This window comes from Haemorhous mexicanus, chromosome 6 (assembly GCF_027477595.1).
Source record: "Haemorhous mexicanus isolate bHaeMex1 chromosome 6, bHaeMex1.pri, whole genome shotgun sequence".
In the NCBI taxonomy this organism is placed as follows: domain Eukaryota; kingdom Metazoa; phylum Chordata; class Aves; order Passeriformes; family Fringillidae; genus Haemorhous; species Haemorhous mexicanus.
In genome coordinates this window covers 20,965,947-20,987,234 of record NC_082346.1, presented here as the reverse complement: position 1 = coordinate 20,987,234, position 21,288 = coordinate 20,965,947, and the positions used below count along the sequence as shown (strand labels likewise).

The following is a 21,288-nucleotide window of genomic DNA, read 5'->3' as shown; positions in this document are numbered from 1 at the left end:
CCAATGCTCTAAGTATGAAAGATAATAAGCAGTAAGTGGGTCTTCACACCTGGGAGACTGACAGCATAATGGCTTCAAATTAAAGAAGCAATACTCGGGAAGATGATCAGTATCTTCTGTGACATGTCCATGCTTTCAGCAGGTCTTCAAAGCCCCCACACTTGGAATACTGAAGTGGAGCTAATTTACTTAAGCCCCAAAAGCCCATTTGCTTGCTTCTCAACTGGCAGGGACAGCAATGAAACGAGAAACACAAGAAGATCTGCCCTTCCAGGGCCCCGTTTATTAACTGAATATAAAAATAAGATCATTTAAGTGCAGAGGCACAGTAATCCACTCCATGGTGAAAAGATACCTTGGGTTAGCAGTAAACAGAGTTTACAATACCTTGTAAACAGACCTCTTCATAAGCAAGAAGCACACTGAAATATGACACACACTGGATTAAAAGTCCCCTGTTGCAACAGTACTCCACACTTCTCATCTGGCTATTTGGGAGCACTTCACAACAGGTGACAGCGTCCTTTGCTCTGTTTTCAGAGGAGCACACGTGAAACAAATGAAACACAACCTGCACTGTAAACAGCTGAAAAGCACTACAGCACTTTCAGATGATGGCAACTTACACCTTGTTAGATTTGCTTTGCAATGAATTATAATGGCCAAAGCTACTGTGCATTATGAAAATGTTAAAAATTATTCCTTTTTTATGGTTTTGCAGCAACCTGTTGCACAGTTGAATAAAAAATTATTATTTTTTCTTAATACAGTACATGGCATTTCTCCTCAATTGCACTAGAAGTATATTTGGAAGCACTTTCAGTTTGTGTTATAGGCAGATAGAAAGGAAAAACAAGTCATGCTGACTTTGACTCTCCTTTCCATCTCTTGCCTACTATTTATCCCCACCTCTTCACATCTCTGAGTCCACATACATTCCATTGATCAGGTAATCCACTTGTGTGTAATCTTTCTTCTTGTAGCTCTCATAGGCCTGCATGAGGAAAAGAACTATAACAGTTAAGAAAAAGAACGTACCGACTAAAAGCACTGCAAGTAGTGAACTTTTATCCACTAAGTACTGAGTCAGGGGCTCAGCAGCAATGAGAAGATACTCGTTGTCTGTGTCCTGAGTTTCTGTGAGGCCCGAAGCTGTTGTTTTGGCTGCATCTGTTGGAGCCATGGTTGTTGAAAAGACATCAGATGTTGACTTTACCCCATGTTCAGTCATAGTTGCTACTGTAGAGGTCGTAGTTAAAACCATGGCACCTCCTGTAGAGCCCAGAGGAGAAGCTGATTCATTCAAGGATACTGTAGCTGTAATTACCTCTGGCTTTAGATCTGGTGAGGTGCCAGCATGCACTGGATTCACAGAGTGAGAGCTCTCTGTTGGGATGGGTGCCGTGGCACGCGTGGAAACGCTGGAAGATGTTCCTGCATCCTGTGGGATGGGGGTGGTCAGTGCTGTGGTCAGCAGCTTCAGGTCAGCTCCAGCAGTGGTGAGGCTGTCAGTGTGAGGAGTACTGCTGCTGGGGGTACCTGGCCTAGGCTGCTGTGCTTGGGTACCTGCTTCAGAAGGAACAGTGAGGGGAGCAGAAGTGGGGGACAGTACTAGGACAGAGCTACTACTTCCTAATTTTTGGCTGGTCATCACCATCTGGGTGACATTGCTGGAAGTGGGAGCAGAGATGTTACCATGGGGGGGTGAAAAGGCAGAGGATGACATGGTTGTAGTGAAGGTATCAGAACCTCCAGGGGTGTTTGAGGCTTTGGCAGTTGCTTCGTAAGTGGTAGAGAAAGTTGCATTTGTAATGTTTGTTATTGCAGGGGCAGTGGTGGTAGCATCGTTTGCAATTAGTTTCCTTGTACTTGTTGTGTCATCTGTCTCCTCAATCCCAAGCAAATGCCTCAAATTAATATTGTGAGTCTGAGCAATTAAAGGAAAAGTGTTTTCCACACTGTGTTGGTCAATCCGTGCATTCAGCATCCTCTCCGTCTTCTGTGGGTGGTTCTGGTGGTGAAACAGGGCTGCTTCCCATTTGCTGTTGACAATTTCTTCCAAAAGACAAAACAAATTACTTTTGTAAGAATAAAAAACTCTCAAGCTCAAATCGAACCTCAACCCCCAACACACAAACCAGAACACATATTCTGCAGTACACACAGTACAAGTGCAATAAATCAGTCCTGAATTCAGCAAGAACATGAAAATTCAAGACCCCCCCCAGCCCTTACTACACATAACCCCTTTGAGGGTTTTTTGTTTGTTTTTTTCTGCCACAGACCTCTCATATTTGCCCAGCCAGGGAGTTAATTTCACAAAAGGGGAGTAATGAAGTAGAGAGCTACAATGCAGAAGCACAATATCAACAGGAGCAGTGTTACAAATGTCAGTTCCTGAGAAGAGGATTCATGCTTTCAAAGTTACACATCGACAAAGCTTTTGTGCCTAGATTTGTAATTTTCACTTGTCAAAACTGAACAGAAATTCCTACTTACACCTTCATACATAAGGATAATTTCCTTCATAACTAAGTGAACTAGATTTATAGTGACATAAATCCCATCTGCTTATCACAAGTCCAGTTGTTACACTGCAAAGAAACCTTTGCCAACCCAAAAGAATCATGAAAAACTTTTTTTAAACTTGGGTATAGTGAACTCTTTAAACAAACTTCAGAAGATTGATTTCCCAATTATAAATAAGCTCCATTTTGTTATTGTGTCACTTTATTAAAACTGAATACCCTGGAACTGGTAAGTCACCATGAGCAATTGCTGCTCTGATTAAAGAAGCAGTCTGTTGACTCTGGAACAAAATCCTGGCAATCTGAGAGAAAAACAATGCCAGGACATTTTCGTTTCTTTGAAAAAAAGATATAAATACATCTGTTATGCCTTTATTTTCACTAGGACACCGCGTGGCGTGCAAATGGCTTGAATGAATGATGTCTTAAACATGGAGACAAACTGTTACTCAGTAAGTGTTACAAAAGCTATTCAAAGACACATCATGCACTCATGCAAGTGCCAGAGTCTCTAGAACAAAGTGAAACAGTTATTCCAGTAAAATGTACCTACGGAATCACCCTGCAGGCATTTCACAACCCATCTTCCTCAGCTGAAAGCCCATCAAGGGTTAAATGCAGACATTTAAAGCAAAAGAATTGGGATCCTGGATTTCCCAGAAGGCTGAAGCATGGCTTTACCTGCAAGCAGGTGTTTGATGTCTTGTTCTCCAGCGTTCTGGCACACGCTCAGCTGGTGACACTGCAGGAGGAGGCAGTGATTCTGGTAGGGCACAGACCAATTACAGCGATGGCTCCCTGAAAACAGCAGAGAAAATGGATTGCTGCACACAGGATACCAAAGATGTTGCTTTGGGGCTCTAGTTAAAGAATTGGAAAAAAAAAAAAAAACAAACCAAACAAACAAAAAAACACAAAACAAACAAAAAAAAACCACACCCCAAACCATACAACATCTAGATTGTCTGGCCTTAAAGGATCCTGACTCAGCCTTAGTGAAAAATAACCAAAGAAAGCCAATGAAATCAATATTTCCCATGCAGCCTACCCACCTGTGTGTGTTCTGGTACCAGCATTTCCTGACAACAGCAATTCAAACAAAGTGCACTAAAGTTAGGACCCATGTAAATTCATCTATATGTCTTAATGAGGAAAATTACTAATAATGGCCATTAAAACTAGCATCTTTATTCGGTTCCTAACCATCTGAATGTCAGATATTCATCCATCTGAGCCAAGGTCATCTTCACCACAGCATCACTGTCTTTTTGTAGGAGCTACAAGCTTTCTCATCTGGCTAGACAGGATTGGGACCTTCATAAGGAAAACTAGAAGACTCTTTTCAAAGTTTAATTCTTTGTAAAGACATCTCAGATGTAGTGAGAAGGCTTTTACCTCAACAGATTTAACCCTATGCTTGGTTGCAGGACAAAGTGGTTTCTTCTAAGGCACAAAACACACACCAATACCAGGGAGCAAAGATTACTCCTTCTAGTGCAGCTGTCTACAACAGCACTGCTCACTTGCAAACATCTGGCAGCAGGGAATAATTTCTGCAATTCAAGTGACCTAACACTTTGCACGCCATCAGTGCACACCAACAGCACATGCTGCTTCCTATGGAAGCTTGAAGGGCTCTGGGAAGCAGTTGTCCTGGATTCAATTTAACCAAATCTGTCAGAAGTTATGCAGCACCACACACAGCAGCTGTAACTCTAAATGCCTGTAAGCAACTGGAATTCAAAAAGAAAGTCAAAGGAGCAGCAGAGACCTTCAAGGAGCAGAAAATGCAGCTGGAATTCCATCCAAGGGACAAGAACCTCACCTGAAGCACCTGGGCTCTGACAAGTCTGCCTGCATTGCTCTTCACTTGTAAGGTTGTTTATTTGCACTACATGGACTCCTCTCCCTTTCAGGTCTGAAAACCGGGGTTCACAGATACAGATGGAAATCAGCAGGAAGAACACAATGGCAGTCCACATCTTCAGGGCTGGCCTTACAGGGAAGCTTCTTTTCCCAGAAGAAATTCTCTTTTATATCAACTTCAGATCCACTGCAATATACCTATTAAAAAAAACCCAAACAATTTATATCCCTATGAACAGGAATGGAAAATAGAAACATACAAAAGGCAGGCAAGTGTCACTACACATCACAAACAAGCAAGGCTCAGAGGCAGGAGGAGTAAAGACCTTTCCCAGCTTCCCAGAGAGGCTCTTTCTTTGGAAAACGTACTTCGCTCTCCTTCCTTCACATCCCAGTGGAGAACGGCTTAAGTCAAAAGCCACGTGTACAAAGTCAATCTCAAAGCCCAAAAACATGTGGCAGCACAGATATGATGTCTTTGGTCTCCTTCTGGGACCCTTAATGTTGTGCCCATGCTCGGCAGAAGGGTTTTCACCAGTTTGAGCACACTGACAATAAGGGGAACTACAGTCCTGGTCCTGCCTTTACACCAAGTCAGTCAAAACCAAGTAACCTAGGTTGATTTCTGCTTTGGTTTTCCTGCTCATTACAAAAAGCTCAAAGAAATTTTTATTGAAAACAAGCAAAAACCAGTACTTCTGGTCTTCCAAGACATTACAGAGACACAGCTGTTACTGAAGAATATTCACACCCACAGTAAACAGATAATGTATTTCCTTCATTATTAATGCACACATGTGACTGAGCCAATGGAGGGGCTTTCACCACTGAAGACACTGAAACAGCTCCCACTGACATCAGAGCAGATTAGTAGCTTCTATCTGGATTTACCCTCTTGGTTCTGAGGTTTTTGGAGCTTTGCATGAACTTCCAAAGATTTCAGTCTGAACTAGACCTATTGTAAGCCTCTTCTCAAAGTAATTTTTAAGGGCAATCCTCTTCCTCATCACTTAAGCAAGCTTTAGTCACCATCCTGAAGTTATGAAGAGAAATGTGACAGCCTTCAGAGAGTGTTGAGATTCAGCTTTGTGTGACATCTCCGAGCTGGATGCACTGACTGCAAAGGCAGTTCAGAACACAGAATGAGCAGCATGTGTGAATGGTATAAATACCACAGTGAAGAACATCCAACAGCCCTCAGCAATGTGCGCAAGACCCTCATTTAGCCATCCAGGCTAGAAGTCTCCATTTCAACCATGAGAACTCCAGTTTCAACCATGCTTGTGAATTTAAGAATCTAACAGCTATTTCTCCTCCAAAAAAGTCCTAAATAATGTTTGTTAGCTGTGACTCAGATTGCAATATTTTGATGCTTTCTACCATTAAACTTTCGCTCCCAATTTTTCTTCTACTATATCCTAAAGCCCCAAACAGAGCAACAGAGTTTTAGCTTCAAAACCACCCTATCTGAAAAGGAATGAAACACAAACAGCTACCCCAAGGTTCGCAGAGGGCACACAATATACAGGTCCACACTAGACTGTCAAAGAGCCAAAGATGGAGACAAAACTTGACACTAAATTGCAGTGCCTCAAATTCAGTTTTCCTAGTCAACCTTCAAGCCCCCTGAGGAACTCAAGAGTCTCCTTCCTGCCTATTTATTATAGTAAAAAGAGTTATTTTAACTGTTGAAAAAGATGGAGCAGAGCATTTTTAGATCTTCTGCTCTCCCAGAGAGATGGGAAGCCCAAAATGACTGTAGGGCCCTTGCACCCCTCTGCAGCTTTCTCCCTGAGGCAAGCATGCACAGCATCAGGCTCATTTGGTGCGAGCAGGTTTCTCAGTGCAGCCAGAAGTTCAAGCCTGAGTCATCTCACCTGGCAGCTGGAAATATTTCTGTATCTGACCTGAGAACAGAAGTCTTGGCAGGGAAAGGCAGCTCAGCAGCCCCACCTAGTCCTGTGTACCAGCGACTACGCCCGGTGCCCAGCTCCAGCGGGGCCTCTCTCCCATTACAGGCTATGCAAGCACAGCACAGACTGACTTTGCTCTTTCCTTATCACTCCTTTTTCCCAGTGCACCTTAGCAAAGTTGAAAGGATCAGGAGAGGAGAGGAGATGATCTGTGCAATACCAGCACAGCCTTTGCAACACGCTACACCAGCACTGGCTGCTCAGGAAAGCAGCCCCACATTCTCGTTAGGAAATTGGCAATACTAATTTGGGTTGCTCAGCCAAGCCAATTGCCAATACTTCTCCCACTGCCCCAGACTGCAAGGCACTTTTACAAGTTTGTCTCAGCCTTTATCACACTCTTACTGTCACTCTTTGCATATGTTGTAGGTTAACCATTGAAAGCTGCAGTTGATAAGACTGGGAGCAAGGGGGAAAGCAAGGGAAAACATTAAATACTCTGCCCACAAGAGATTTTCCTAGAGCAGACAGAAAGGACTTCCTTTAAACCCCAAATCCTTCAACTTAAAGCAAGTGAATTGGGTTCCCTCAAAGACACTAGAGGTACTTCCCCTCAGAGCACTGTTTGGCAACCTGCACTCCCACCACACGGTGCCAAAGTAAGTGCACTTTTTGAAAAGTTCACAGGTCATAACAGAGGTTCAGAAAGCAGTACTTAACTCACAAACATAAAAGAAAAAAAACCCCATCATTAATGTATTTCAAATTTTAGAGCACAGCTTATGTCCCTTTTCAAGGTCCAGGGTTTATAAGAAGCATTATTTTACAACCTAAGAAGTAACCCTGAGAATGAGTTACCCATGTAATAATGTATGCATACACTGTTTCAAATAAACTTGTAAGGATTAACAGCAATGAATACAAACACTAAGCATTTATTATAGGAGTTTTTTTCATATCTTAAGTAATAATTTTGAAATCATAATAACCACCTAAGAATAAACATCCTGCATTGCATTTTGAAGCCACAGATATAGCTCTAAATAAATACTATCATTATTGTTAAAATCTCAGTTTTAGTACAAATCAAATATTAATATTAATCAACTAACGCAAGAACTACATATATTTGCAAGATCAAATGATCACACCAGTAGCTAGAAGCTGTTGCATTAACATGCATCCCTGTATAAAGAGATGCTTTGCATCCCCAACCAACCACACCAATTCACTAGAAGTCCTTCCCATCACAGTTGACTTTGGTTCCACTTAACTGCAACAACTGCAGAGCAAAACAAAACCCCAGAAAATCACTCTCACCTCTTCCAAAGTACCTGGCAGCCTTCCTGGATTAGGTCAGCAAGGTTTAGGGGTACATGCCAAACTCATGCACAAGAGATTTGTCCCCCGCTTTGCCTCTCACTAAATATGGTCTCCTCAGGGACCAACTGGTAATACCTCCCCCTAAGGCACTCAATACAAGCTTAAAACACTTTCCAACATCCTTTAGCCAATTGTAAAAATCCCTTTGCAGACTGCAGAGCAAGTATGTGAAGCAAACAAAATGCACAGACTGTGAGTGTATCAGACAAGGAAACAGCTCCTTTCCAAGACCAGTGAGAGGATAACCAGTTGCAGCCATATCTTAATGCACTACAGATGAGGCTTGGGATGCTGTAATAAATATTAGAAACTCCAGCTAGAGGTGGGGTTTTTTTTAGCCTCTTCCACCTTAGCCAATTCCATTCATCCAGAACAGGAGTTACAACTACTTGCAGATCACTTTTCCCAACTTAACAACTGCCCTCTGTTATCACGAGCAATAAGCTGTATTTCTGACTTCCTGTCACGCTGCTAGCCAGTCCCACATGGCTCCAGCTGTACTCAGAGACCCCTCTGAGCACCCATCCCCTGCCCCTACAGCCAAAACAACACTCACTAAACCTTCATGTCCAAACCGTGTCGGGCCACCTGGACAGCACAGTGCAAGAGATGAATGCTACTGATCCCCTCAGAAGTCATCTTGAGAAATTGGGGCAAAATTCACTTCTCAAGCACTACCTGCTCTGCCTATAGAACATCCCCAAGGAAATTCAAAGCCAAACCAAAGCAAAACCAAACCACAAAAGACAGCAACAAATAAAATCTGAGAAAAGACTACACTCTGAAAAACACAAAGTTCACTTTTGTTATCTGTGGCTGTAACTCAGCAGGGAATAAGCATGCTGGCAAACCAGAATAACTTTGAGTCAACAACTGAATGACTGATGACTTTGCAATGCACACACATACCCAGAGGGCACTGCCTGCTGGGTTTCAGAAGAGTTCCTTGCTTCTTGCTGACCTCACAGTGCTTAAGCTGAGGAATTTATACAAATAAAAAAAAATAATCATTATTTCAAAGAACAATTATTGGGATGATGGTGCAAGAGCAGAGAGAAGCCCTTGAAATATAAATCCCTTGTTTACACACCCCCCCCCCCCCTCCCAGCAGCCTCAGCTGCTCCTGGTTAAGCAGCTGCAAGGTGCATGCAGTGACTGCACCAGGGTGAAGAGAGATACAGAACTAGACAAAAAAACCACAAAAAGAGGGAATGTGGGTGTTAGAGATCACAGGTACAAAGTGTGCAAAGCAAATCATTTAGGGCAACACATGCTCCTTTGAGTTGTCACTGAACAGCCAGTAGACATTGCCTCAAAATTCATACTCAAGTGTGCATGGACTACGTATGAAATAAGGTTGGAGTTGCAAAGAAATATTCTCTCTTCAGTATAACAAAAATGCAAGGAAAACAGGGGTGGAATACCTTTTGGAGGCAACAATGCTACTCTCCCATTAAACTGGGAAGGTATAAGGCCTGTTTGCCTCTTGCATTTGCTGCTAAACACTTGACATGTCAGCTGTCTGAACAAGTGCAACATTTCTCTCTTTAGAAACACAGAATTAAACCAAATTTTGCTAAGGCAAGACAAGCACATCTCATTTTGTAAATCAAGGCAGGAATACAGGAGACAGGGAATCTGCACTGCAATCCTCAGATGCATTTTACTTCCCAAGCTTCTCTCCAAGACTGAAGATGCACATGTAAACAGGTTTGGAGACAGAAGGGGCAACACCAAGGCACATGAGGCTGACCCTCATGTGTCAGCTGAGTATGACCAGGTGAAGTTACATGAATCTCTGAACAGCAGCCTTAGAGCCATCACGTTCCTTTGGCTGCCCAACAAAGTTACTGATAAGCTGCAAAGCTGCTCCTACCAGCTTTACCCATCTCCACCTATCTGTTCCTTGGTTGCCCACTTGGTTCCTCTCTCAGGGCACCAGGCAGACAGCTTATACAGCTGAGGACAATCCACACTGCCACTGTTCATGGCCATCATGCTTTGCCTCTGAAGAAAAAAATGTTAAAGTCTAAAACTCCCAAACCAGCATCACCCATCCATCATCCTTTCTCACTCATATTAGTGCCATGTGCTGCAGTTCTGATCCTGAGAAGTACTACTCAGCAAAACATTTTTCCTGTGAAAAATGATCAGACAGCTATTTGATTTATGAAAATGTGCCCTGTTTTGAAATATCTGAAACAATCCAGTTTTAATATACACAAAAGCAAGTTGCCAAAAGCTAACTGCATAAAGCTGTGGCTGGACAATAAATCTGTCAACAAAAATACCTTTAAGCAATAGAAATGTGTACTATGGCTCAACTGCAACCTTCCCTAGTCTGCTCTGCACCCGAAGCAGATAGAAGTTCTCAGACGTGTGGCTGTCTCATGGGAACTGGAGATCATATGCAGGGCGTTTCACACCATGTGTTTCAAATTAAGCAGCTTTCAACAAGACCCTCAAAGGAACCATCCCAGTGGGCTCCCACACAAGCTCTGCAGCCCTTGAACTAACACAGAGCACAGTTCATCAAGAAGGGTAAAAGGCCAGCTCCCGACACTGGCTCCTCTAAGTGCCTGCAGAAGCAGGTGCTCTGCAGTGCAGGTGCTTCATGCTTGCTGAGGGATGGAACCAGCACATTCCACATGCACAGAAATAAACTGTGCCTGAGGTGCTACTGAATCCAAAACTGACAAGTGTGGAGCTAACAGACTTAGCAAGCAATGACTTCAGCCTGAAGGTACAAATAACCAAGTGTTACTTCTGGAGCAGGTACCAGTGTGTTAAGTCTGGTCACCCACCCACCTCCTGCCCTGTGGAATTTTACCACAGTCAGCAAATTCCTGGCGATCCAGATCAATTCAAGTGTCACTGAAATCTTATCTTCCACTTCAGATATTTCTGAGAAATCATTATGCTCCTCTATAGGTTCATGTAGCTGAAATACTAATTTTAGGACCATGGAAACACAGGACATACCTCCATCCATAACACAAGGTTCTGCATCTTTGCTCAGGAATTTAAGTCTGTGCATGGTTTTCAGTAGGGTTACACAGAGCAAAAATGTCACCTTACATTACAAAAGCATCAGACAAAACTGTGGGAGCTCAGAAACTCAGGAATGCTCAGTTCAGAGAGCCTGGAAACAGCCAAAACATGACCCCAGTGCTATGACTGAAAGGGAATGTCTGCTCAGCCCTAAAACAACTGGAAGAAAGGGAAACATTTTTGGCTATTTCTCCTTCTTCAAGGAAGTAAAATCTTTGTGCATATCCTGAAATATGGAAAATAAACACAAATTTAAAAAAAAATTCCAAACATGTGTCTCCACCTCCAGTTATCCTCATAAGCAAAAAAACCTGAAGACTCCTAGATTATAAGAGGCTTCCCTTAATTAAGCAAACAACTCAGGTTAAAAAACAAAGGTATTCTCATATGGAAGTTCTCCCAGATGACATGCAACAAAAAGACACTCCAGGTTATCTCCATGCAATATGACACTGGGGAGGTTTTCACCATACATATGTTAGGGCAAAGAAGAGACTCTTCCTAAAGTCTCCAAGCCAGAAATACAGCAATACCAAATAAAGTTTGTTGGCACATGCATCCCTGCTTTGTGATTTTGACAGCTTGAAAGGTGTGGAAATCACAGGGCAGGGTGGATGGGAAAGCTTAGCCAAATTTATTTTTTTCCAATAAAGAAAGAATCAAACAGAGTAGCAGATCTCCTCATCCCTGCTGGTCTTCCCTGTGGTAGGTTCTTCTTAGCCAGCAAGTTTTCAGGTCCTGCACCAATCTGAATTTAAACCTATCTGTTATCAGAACTAGAAGAAAAACATCCTTCCTTCTCCTTACCCTCATGAGCTGCCAAGGCAGCATCTGCAGAAGTGCCTCAGCCCAGCTCTTGAGTCTCATCTCCTACAAACCAGCAGGGCAGCAGCTGGGCTCTCTTACCTTGTTCTAGGTTCCCTCTTTTCCATTTCAGAGTAAGTCTTTCTTACAGTTTTGAGTTTTGATACTCAAAAACTGATTAATCAAAGTAAAATAAGCTTGGTTTGAGCTTCTCAAAGCTCTTCCAGTACCCCAGAGCCCCTCACTCATGGAAGAGGAACTGCACAGGCAGCAGCAGGTTCTTCTAAACCTTTCTAAGCTCGATATAAAAGGTCTGCCTGTCTGCTGCTGCTGAGGCTAACAAGAACTCCAAAACTATTCCAGGGGGTCACCTGAATGTCATGGGCATCTACAGAAAGTCAGCAGAGTAGCTCACCAAGAGAGATTACAACTACCACAAACACAGCTTAACTTGTACCAGGCTCAAATGTGAAAAGTGTTCTGTATTTGACTGGACAGATGGGGTCACAAATACAGGTATTTTCAGAAGCCATCTCAGATGCCTCTGTGCTAATATCAGTCTTTAATTTTTGCTCAGCAATACAGCAGAAAACATAGGAAAAAACCCAAAGTTGAAACCTCTCTCTCAAATTTTAACACCTGAACCTGTAACAAAATTAAGAGGTTATTCTTACTCCTCCAGAAGCTGTGACCTAGAAGCAGCAGGAAGACTGAAGCTATTAGAAACTTCTGACTACTGATTTTATGACAAAGATACCCCCATCCTGGAACAGTGAACCAGAAAAGCCAAACTACCAACAAGATAGACCCTGGTTTCACCCTAGTTAAAAGATGAGCTCACCATACACTAATTATCTAAGCCAAAAGTTTCCCTAGGAGAGGTTATCCAAGCTTGGACAACAAAAATAAGGGAAAGGACAAGCAGGTGAAAACCACACTGCAAGCAGTAACTCTCACTGGTTGCTTCTGCCTGGTATTCTGAAGACTTCAGCTCCAGTGTACTCCAGTACAAACCTGTCCAATATCATCAGCTCAGCAGAACACCATTGTGGGTCAGGAATCAACAGGTGGAACAGACTGTGACTCAATGAAATCAGATACAAGACAAAAGATGTGCCAAGAATTGAAGAATTCACACTTGAATTAACACGCACTTCTACCTATCAAACAACACCTTTTGTTTCAAATTGTTTGCTGCAGAGACTCTGCAAGACTGGAATGAGAAATGGCTATAAATGCAGAAAAGGCTATAAATGCAGAAAACCCAGGCAGCCAGCACTGAGGTACAACACTTCTTCAGCCTCATCCTTTAAACAAAGTTTAGGACCCTCAGAACTAGAGACTAGACTAACAAGTCCAACTTGAAGGCTGAAGAGTCCCATCAGCTGGTTGTAGGGACCTCAAACCCATAAACCTGCCCCTGCCCTCTCAGCTGCTCTTGCTCCTGTTCGATTGTAGTGAAGGAGAGGGGTTACATGCCACCACTAAACTGCCTCAGAACACAAGGTGAAGTGGCACCAATGCTGCTTTCCTCAAAAGCTGCAGTTTGCAGTGAACCAAGAACTGCCCTGTAAGCAGCACAGTCATCCCTACAGAATGTCAGAAATCTCAGTGACACAATGCATGTTTGGCACCACAACTGTCAACTGCTGAGAAGTGTGTTTGCTTCTTAAAATCATCCAGAGAGTTGAAAGTTTCCAGAAGAGATCAGAGAAAACTCCAGACAGCAATGGTTCAGAGGACCAGAAGTCTCCTCTTCATGTTCCTTCTCTATTTTGGGCAGTTCAGAACCAGCATCTTCTCAGGATGTAATGGAGAAGGGCACCTTCACTTCAATTGCCTGGAATTATACCATGAGGTAAAACTGCCCAAGCTGACAGCAGAGCAGAAAAACTGCACTGCAGTGAGGATCATGTGTTGGGGATTTTGGGGTTAGTTTTGGGTTTATATACCTGTTTTTTTTTGACAGCCATCTGAAGAGGATCTTTCTTAACAAACCCTCTAGCACCTATAGGCCAAGACAGAAAACTCTCTACCTATGCAGATGCATATTAACATCTACAAAATCAAACAATCTTGAACCATTTAAACTGCATGCCCACCATTTCAGTCTTTGCTTTTTAGAGCACTTCCCTCCAGCAGTAACATTCCTAGAGATGAGAGAAAAATACTGAAACAAATTTGTCCACGTATTTTATTTACATATTCTCTCCTTCAGCCAGACATCTTTTATGCAGATGAATCTCTGTATGAAATCCTGTGTTACAGCCCTGTGTTCACTGCATGGCATTCACTGCATCTTGCTAAGAAGCAACTGTAAATGTGAACGCCTGAGTCAGCTGCTCATCATAACTCTGGGGCATGTATTTTAACTCCAGAAGGGACCTCTGCAGGTGTTATCTTACTGATTTACTGCAAACAAATTTGTCCCAAGACATGCAATAACTTAAGAGCTCATTTAGTAGAGGGGTTTGTTTTCAGTCAGCTCCCAGGGGACAGGTTGCCTACTCCACAGTTTGCCTTACATCTGTTTCCACTTTCAGAGGGGTCAAAGACCAAGTGCAGAACGTACCACCCAGAAAGAACTGCTTACTAATATTGCCAAAACCTGCAGAAAAAAAAAGGAAACCAAAATCCCCCAACTCACCATCATTTTCTGTTTATATTTTATTTTTAAGCTTTTTCATTCAAATATTCCTTAGGAGGATTGATTATCAGCACTGGAAACTTCTGTTACAGCTGTTAATTCACATATTTCATATTTCATTGCATCGATATATAACCAGCTTCTATACCTTACAAGATTTTCAAAGCCTAGAAATCCTTGCTCCCTTTGCAATGGACAGAAAAGCAACAAAGAGCAATCTATGAATAATGGGATTCAGTCAAAAGCTATTTGCTGAACAGCAAACAAACACAAGTTCCTGCTTTTGCTTACCAAGTCAGCTGGTAACAAAAGCCATCTGCATTAGAGCTCAGACCAAGCCACGTGCTTCTCAAACTCATGCAAGTGTCCCTGAAGAACATAATCAGCTGTTTCCACATTAGCATATCTGTCTTAGGCAGTAATTCTTAAAATACACAAAGCTCATGTTTAACTTTATATGTGAGAATAAGTCCAGCAGAACCTGTGGAACCTGGGACCTGCGCAGAACTGAGTTGTGTGGCCGCCAGCAGCTCATGACACTGCATTCCCTTGCTGGCTTCACCACCCAAAATGTGCCCACTGGAGTCAGGGATATCCCAGACATTGCCAGTGATGCATTTCAGCCACAGCACATGCCTTCTCCAGCCACCTCGGAGATGGCAATTACAGCCACAACACATGGGTCCTGCCACTTCCACAATGCAAATAGAAGCTGCTGGCAATCCCTTAAAAATCATCATCACAGATGAAGATATCATTTATGTCTTAGCAATGCTTGCTTACAGCCTAGAAAACCTGGGCTGCATCAAGAGCAGCGTGGCCAGTAGGCCAAGGGAAGGAATTCTGCCTCTCTGCTGTGCTCTGGTGAGACCTCACCTGGAGTGCTGGATCCAGCACCTCTCCTATGAAGACAGGCTGAGAGAGCTGGGGCTCTTCAGGCTGCAGAAGAAAAGATTCTGGGGAGACCTCATTGTGGTCTTTCAGTACTTAAAGGGGGCATATAAAAAAGAGGGAGATGGACATTTCACAGAAGACAGTGAGAGGACAAGGAGAGATTTAGATTAGATGCTAGGCATAAGTTCTTCACTGTGAAAGTGGCAAGGCACTGGCACAGGCTGCTCAGAGAAGCTGTAGATACCCCTTCCCTGAAAGTGTTCAAGGCCAGGTTGGAAGGAGCCCTGAACAACCTGATCATCTCTGCCCATGGCAGGGGGGTTTGGAACTAGATGATATACAAGGTCCCTTCCAAGCCTAACCCTTTTATGATGGGAATAAATGCTCTTTGCCTGCCCATAGAGAATTTATGGGTATCACTGGGCATTTCTCACCTGTCAGAATTCCCCATCTTTAACACCCTTAATAAGCTGATATCTGTTTAACTTATAGAAAAAAAAAAAAAAACCCCAGAAAGCTTTTTCTCTCACCATGTTCTCCTTTTTTAATTAGATACAGGACCTTCAATCTAGATGCTAATATCAGCAAGACAACACACTGATGATGTAAAGTTTCATCAAAAGGACTGATGTCATAGAGGAGTTTTGCTGACACAAAAACACCAGCCCAACCTTTGCAATATGGATTAGTCCATAGCAAAACAGGGAATCAGTTCAAAAGAGCAGAGCAGAGGCAAGGTAGATCAACCCTCCCTTACCTCACAGGGTGGGAAAAGGGTGTGAGACTGAGTCATTTGTAGATAGCTATAGGAGGAATTGATCAGAACTGGAAGGGAAGATGTAAATCAAGTCTCTTGAAATCCAGCTTAGTGCACAGCTACAAGACAGCTTTTCCTATGAAAGCACATATGTAGTGTTATTAGGAGCATCTCAAGAACAATCCATACCTGCTGGGGGATTTGTCTTTTCAGATGGAGAGAGGGAAGAGGAGTGCTCCTATAACATAAATTACAAACAAATCAAATTCCTATATCAATATTGATATTCAGGGCATGATGTACACTGAGAAATGTGGAAGTAAAGAGGTAACACAAATGCATGAAGCAGCCTCCTCTCCAGTTAATGGTTGTTTAATCTTAGACAGACCCCAACTATTACCCTTCAACCAGTTTGCATTCAGACCACTTTTACCTTTATTTCCTGTACTTCAGTTTATTCCTGGTTGGTGAACAGAAATTAATTTTGCTCTCTCCCATCTGCACATGCTCAGTTCCTGCTGACTTCTACAGAGTTTCTCTCTACTAATTGGCTTGTTTTACAGCAGTTTCAAATCTATCCAGAGAGACCAAAAGCAAAAATAATGATTTTGAGTGCAGAAACTTACCATGCAAACACGTGTAACTGTTTTCTTGCAGTCAGGAATTATTGCGCCTTTAGGGAAAGCAAAAGCCAATAAAAGCCTGGATACAGTAGGACTACAGCTGAAAGCACAGGAAAAAAATGTGTAAAATGTTATTGTATGCAACCAGAGAGACATTTCTGTGAGCCTGTCAAAGCATTTTCACAAAGAGGTGGAAGAGTAGAAAAGTTTATCCTGCTTTCTATATAGAAAAGCCAGACAAAAAAAAAAAAAATAGAGCAGAAGACTCAGCAAAAGAACATGCTTAATCCTATTAAAATTAATGAGATTTCATCCTGGTCTCCACACACTAGTTGTAGTAGGAGTTTAACTTAAGTGGATTTAAAAACAGATTTAGTTAAAGTGCTGCAAAGTCTCCTCAAGCCAGCGAATATAAATCCAACACAAATATACATGTAAAATTCAACACAAATTTTATCAGCCACTCTCCTTCACCCCTTCTTTAAAAAAAAAAAATCTGAAACCAGGACACATGAGAAATATATACTGACAAGTTTTACTGGACTATTGCATAAGGAGTTCTCTGGGCTTGGCACCAAGTCAGAATCAGGTGGAGCCAGGGAAGGCAGTCCCAATGCTCTCCTGGACAGTCTTTGTTAGCAGAGGCAGTGAAGGGGACTTGCTGAATGTCTCAATAAGGTAATAAAGAGGCTCTTGTACACAGACCACCTCTCCTTCCCTCTCTGTGTACTTAGGGAATAACAGAGGTAGCTGTGGGGGCTTGGACACCCCATGGCCACATCTGCAGAACACAGTCTAGCTGTCCTTTAAGGGACACAGCCCAGCTGAGTCTCCCCAGGCAAAGGTCCTGGGAGCTGTGGTGATGCACAGAGATAATCCGGGCACACCCCTGCAACCCGCACTGCCAGCAGGCCAAACTTCCTGCTCAAATGGGGCACCAGCTGGCTCCTCAAGCAGGTGCAAGATGGACAAAAGGACTGTGGGTCCTGCCACCCTGGGGGACAGTCCAGCTGGCTGCAAATAAACAATTATCCATATCCCTGGCTCTCTGCCTTCTTTTCCTTTCTTCACAGCACATCGTCCTGCAAGAAAGCAACCAACCAAACAAGCACCCAGCATGCTTTCCAAATGAAAGAAATTAATGAGTTATGTGCAACAAGAGGAAAGGATGTGATGAAGGATCCAGACCCACACACTGTCATTCCAGACCTCACATTGTGCAAAGGGTATTTAAAGACCAGCCTTCCCACCATGGCAATGCCACCACTGGAGACAGGGTTTCAGTCCCATCCAGTCAGCACTACACAGCACCTCCTTGGTGCCAGTGCAGCAGCACACCTACCTCTCAGCATTAAAACCCAAGATATGAGCCTTGAGGAGGCTGCACCCAGAACAGCACAGAAAAATAAAGCCAGCAAAGGAAATGGAAGACACTCAGACATTTTGGCACCTATGGCGATGGACATTCAAAACTGCCCTGAGAAAACCTCATTCCAATGAAATCACAAGAACAGCAAAGCAGAGCCCTCAGCTAAATGCAGGGTTTTCACCTACAGAACCAAAGCAATTCACAAGCCAGAAAGCAAAACAACAAGCAGCCAAGTGCTACTTTACACACCAGCAAAACAATCATGTAGCTCCACTGAGCATTAGAGGCCACTTCTGCAATTCTTGCTATTTACTTTCATTGGATAAGCTGTTCACAGGACCATGCAGAAATGTCTGTGCAGGCATTCCTTCAAGTAGGGAGTCTCCATAGCATGGCAGAGATAAGTTGTCCTTTCCTGAATGAACTGCTGCCCCACAAGCACTCTGAGCACCTCACCTGCACAGGGACTCTCTCGGATTGCCAGCAGTCAAAAGCTGGAAGAGCTGTAAACCCAAAATGCACAGCCAGGCACTGCCTGCACTAATTTTCAGCATTGTCACTGTCCCTGCAGTGCCAGAAGCATCCTTAGGTTCCAGCTGCCAATTCACAACTCCTTCACTAACTCCCCCCAGTCTAAGCTGTACGAAGGAAACCAGAAATGACTGGAAGAATGAACACATCAAATGCTTGCTACCATCAAGCAGGAGAGGGCTCAATAGCAGTTTATTTCACAGGACTTCTTGGCTCCACTATCAACCAAGTCAACAGCCCTCTGGGAGCCCTTCCCACACCCAGACAAGGTTGAGTGTCATTGACATGTGGGATATGACAAAGGATTACACCTGCAGAACAGGCTGGAAGCTGGGAAGGGAAACAACCTTGCTGAGCCAGAGCATACAGTGTCAGATGGCATCCAGCAACAGCACACACAGCAGGGATACTGCCCTCCCAGTCCTTTTAAGGGAAGGAGGAAAAAATAGCCATAAAGATCAACTGGTCTGGCTGCTGGTTCAGCACAACCCGTGGAGTTTCACCCTACGATTACTGTCTTGGACAGGGGTGGGAAGGCTATCTTGTGTACCTCACAAATGAACTTTGAGCCAGCTGTGTACCTGAAGGAGGTACATACACCTCCTTCAGAAAAGCATGCCATCCCAACTGAAACAAGGACAAATGGCCAGCTGGTGTGGGTTGTCATTGCTCTGCAATGCACAGCAGCTGAGGAACTACCTGCAAGTCCTGGTGAATTGACTGCTTTTTCCTCTAGCTTTCCCATGGACAAACACCTCCATTCCTTAATGTCCCTGCAACGTTCTCACTTGAAAATTTAGCCAGTAACATACAAGTGAAAAGTCAGCTAGTACGTTTCCTGTAATCCAGGGTATGCATCCAGACATTTTAAATACATCACCAAGTCTTCAGCATTGAAGTTTTTCATCACCAAAGCGTGAAATTTTGCTTGCAAATTACTCCCTTCAAAAAGTCTGTGCCAGGAGACTTCCCTTTGAAGGCAAATTCTTCAGGTTGTGTGGATGTGCCAATAAGAATTTCAATAATAGCTAACCAGATGCAAAGTCTGTTTCCTGGCAGATGGGTTTATAAATCCAGCAGGGAATTTGCAATTAAAAACAAAAAATAAAGATGTCCTCACCAACATGTTAAGAGACATGTAGCCTGGAATTTCTTCCCAAAAAGTACTAAAACAATACATATGTGTATGCATGCACTATATATACGTAAAAGCCAGAATCAAGCAGCAAACATGCCAAACACATGCACAAATCTACTACAGACATGAAAGCTAATCAAAATTGATTGTTTTCTCCTAAACAATCTGTTGCCACATAATGGACTGCATGAACATACATAGTTGTGGTTGATTACGGAACATAGTATAGATTAATACAAAAATACGTGCACTTTTGAGACAGAAACATTGCATTAACCTGCACCCTGTAGCCTAGTTTTAAAAGCTACTGTTCAGTCATAAAGCCTCTGAGGACTAAAGGGCACCAAATGTTCACTATCAGCAAGTTTACATTGCTCATCAAAACTACACGGCAATCTGTCTTAAGGTGGGGAGGATTTCTTGGGTTTGTCCCTCCAGTAAGCAGTCAGATAACTCACTTTATCAGGAAAGAGCAATGGTGTTGCATGACCAAGTCTGGCAGGGATTCAGTCAGCTAACATGTAGGACATCAAGGCACGTTACTTGACACGATCCTGCGACAGGAGTTTTCTTTGCCAATCCTAGAAAACAAAGTTTGGGAGACACAAGGCAAAGTTAAAGGATCTGCTACATAAACCAGAGAGTATTCACAGTGAGAGGATATCCCTACAGAATGCCATATTTGAGAGCTTGGTCAAAGAACGGTGTTTATTCTTCCTGCCATTTCTTGGACTCCAGCTCATACCTTGCTAACACTGCGCAGGGTACAGTTAAATCTTCTGAAAACCTTCACTTCAGCCAGGATAAATTAAAAAAAAAAAAAATTCAGTGTAATACCACAGTTTGCCACTTACCAGCCTAACCTCATTTACACACGCTCAACATTATTTATTCGAACACACGATATATTTACATATCAGTGATGCCGTGCCTAAGAGTGGCGACTCCTACAGACACCGGATCTTTGAGGTGGCCCATAGGGCCTAAAAATGTCATACTCGGGCGGCGAGTTACTTGCTGAGTCAATCACCCTTCCCCGCAACGAGACCCAGTTCTCCCCGCTACGCCTCCCCACTAACAAAACCATCTACACGCGCTCACAGACCGCAGCGTTCGCTGCTGCGGGGGCAGGGCTCCAACTCACGGCAAAATCTATTCGCAACTCCTTCCACAAATGCACTCGCAACTTATGTGGCAGTTCACGGGAACGGCTGCCGAGCCGCCGCTCCCCCCTCGCGGGCCGCGGCTCCTCGTCCGCCGCACCCGCCCGGGCTCCGCGCCCCCCGGAGACCCCGGCGCGGCCGCTCGCCCGGCACCGCGTCCCTCCCGCCCGCGCTCCCTCAGGCCCAGGAGGAGTCACCGCCCGCCCGTAACTCACGACGTGGCGGGGTCCGGCGGAGGAGGCGGCCGCGGGGCGGGAGAGGCGCTCGGCCGGCGCTGGCGAGGCCCCCGGGGCAGGGGAAGGCAGGGAAGAGCCCCGGGAAGGGAATGGAAGGAACACCGGAGCCCCGCGGCCCCGCCACATGCCACGGCCGAGCCCCGCCCCGCCCGCGCCCCATTGGCCTGGCTCCCCGAGTCCCGCCCACCCGTGAGGGCCCCGCCCCTCGCGGGTGGCCCCGGAAAGGCCCCGGGAAGGGCCCGGGAAGGCTCCGGGGGCAGGGGGCGGGCGCTGCCCGCGGAAGTGACGGGGCACCGCGGCCCCGGACTGGCGGCGCTGGGTGGGAACTACCCACGGCTTAACACTGAAGGGGTGTCTTTGCCGTTCTGTCTAGCGCACAGCGGTG

The 21,288-nt window shown here is 44.1% G+C and overlaps 1 protein-coding gene across 5 annotated transcripts; it reads right to left on the bottom strand.

Annotated features, from left to right (window-relative positions):
- Positions 1-263: 263 nt before the first annotated feature.
- On the bottom strand, positions 264-21,050 carry C6H11orf24 (chromosome 6 C11orf24 homolog). 5 transcript variants are annotated; one of them, XM_059849188.1, is made up of 7 exons: positions 20,883-21,050; positions 19,963-20,085; positions 16,470-16,566; positions 16,033-16,081; positions 4,354-4,592; positions 3,210-3,326; positions 264-2,055 (listed from the first exon to the last, which is right to left on the bottom strand). In XM_059849188.1, the coding sequence occupies exons 5-7, from the start codon at positions 4,508-4,510 to the stop codon at positions 914-916; spliced, it is 1,416 nt and encodes a 471-aa protein (XP_059705171.1). In that variant the 5' UTR covers positions 4,511-4,592; positions 16,033-16,081; positions 16,470-16,566; positions 19,963-20,085; positions 20,883-21,050; the 3' UTR covers positions 264-913. The 5 variants fall into 5 exon arrangements, with proteins under 5 accessions (XP_059705171.1, XP_059705170.1, XP_059705172.1 ...); XM_059849187.1 differs by lacking the exon at positions 16,033-16,081; XM_059849189.1 differs by lacking the exons at positions 16,033-16,081; positions 20,883-21,050 and adding an exon at positions 20,649-20,781.
- Between the last annotated feature and the right edge of the window lie 238 nt (positions 21,051-21,288).

What these genes read in the sequence shown, in the direction of transcription:
- C6H11orf24 (XM_059849188.1), bottom strand. Translation starts at nt 4,510, where the DNA reads ATGTGGACTGCCATTGTGTTCTTCCTGCTGATTTCCATCTGTATCTGT. An exon ending in TCAGAGCCCAGGTGCTTCAG is followed by an intron (nt 3,327 to 4,353) that starts GTGAGGTTCTTG and finishes TGCTGTTTTCAG; the next exon opens with GGAGCCATCGCTGTAATTGG. An exon ending in CATCAAACACCTGCTTGCAG is followed by an intron (nt 2,056 to 3,209) that starts GTAAAGCCATGC and finishes GTCTTTTGGAAG; the next exon opens with AAATTGTCAACAGCAAATGG.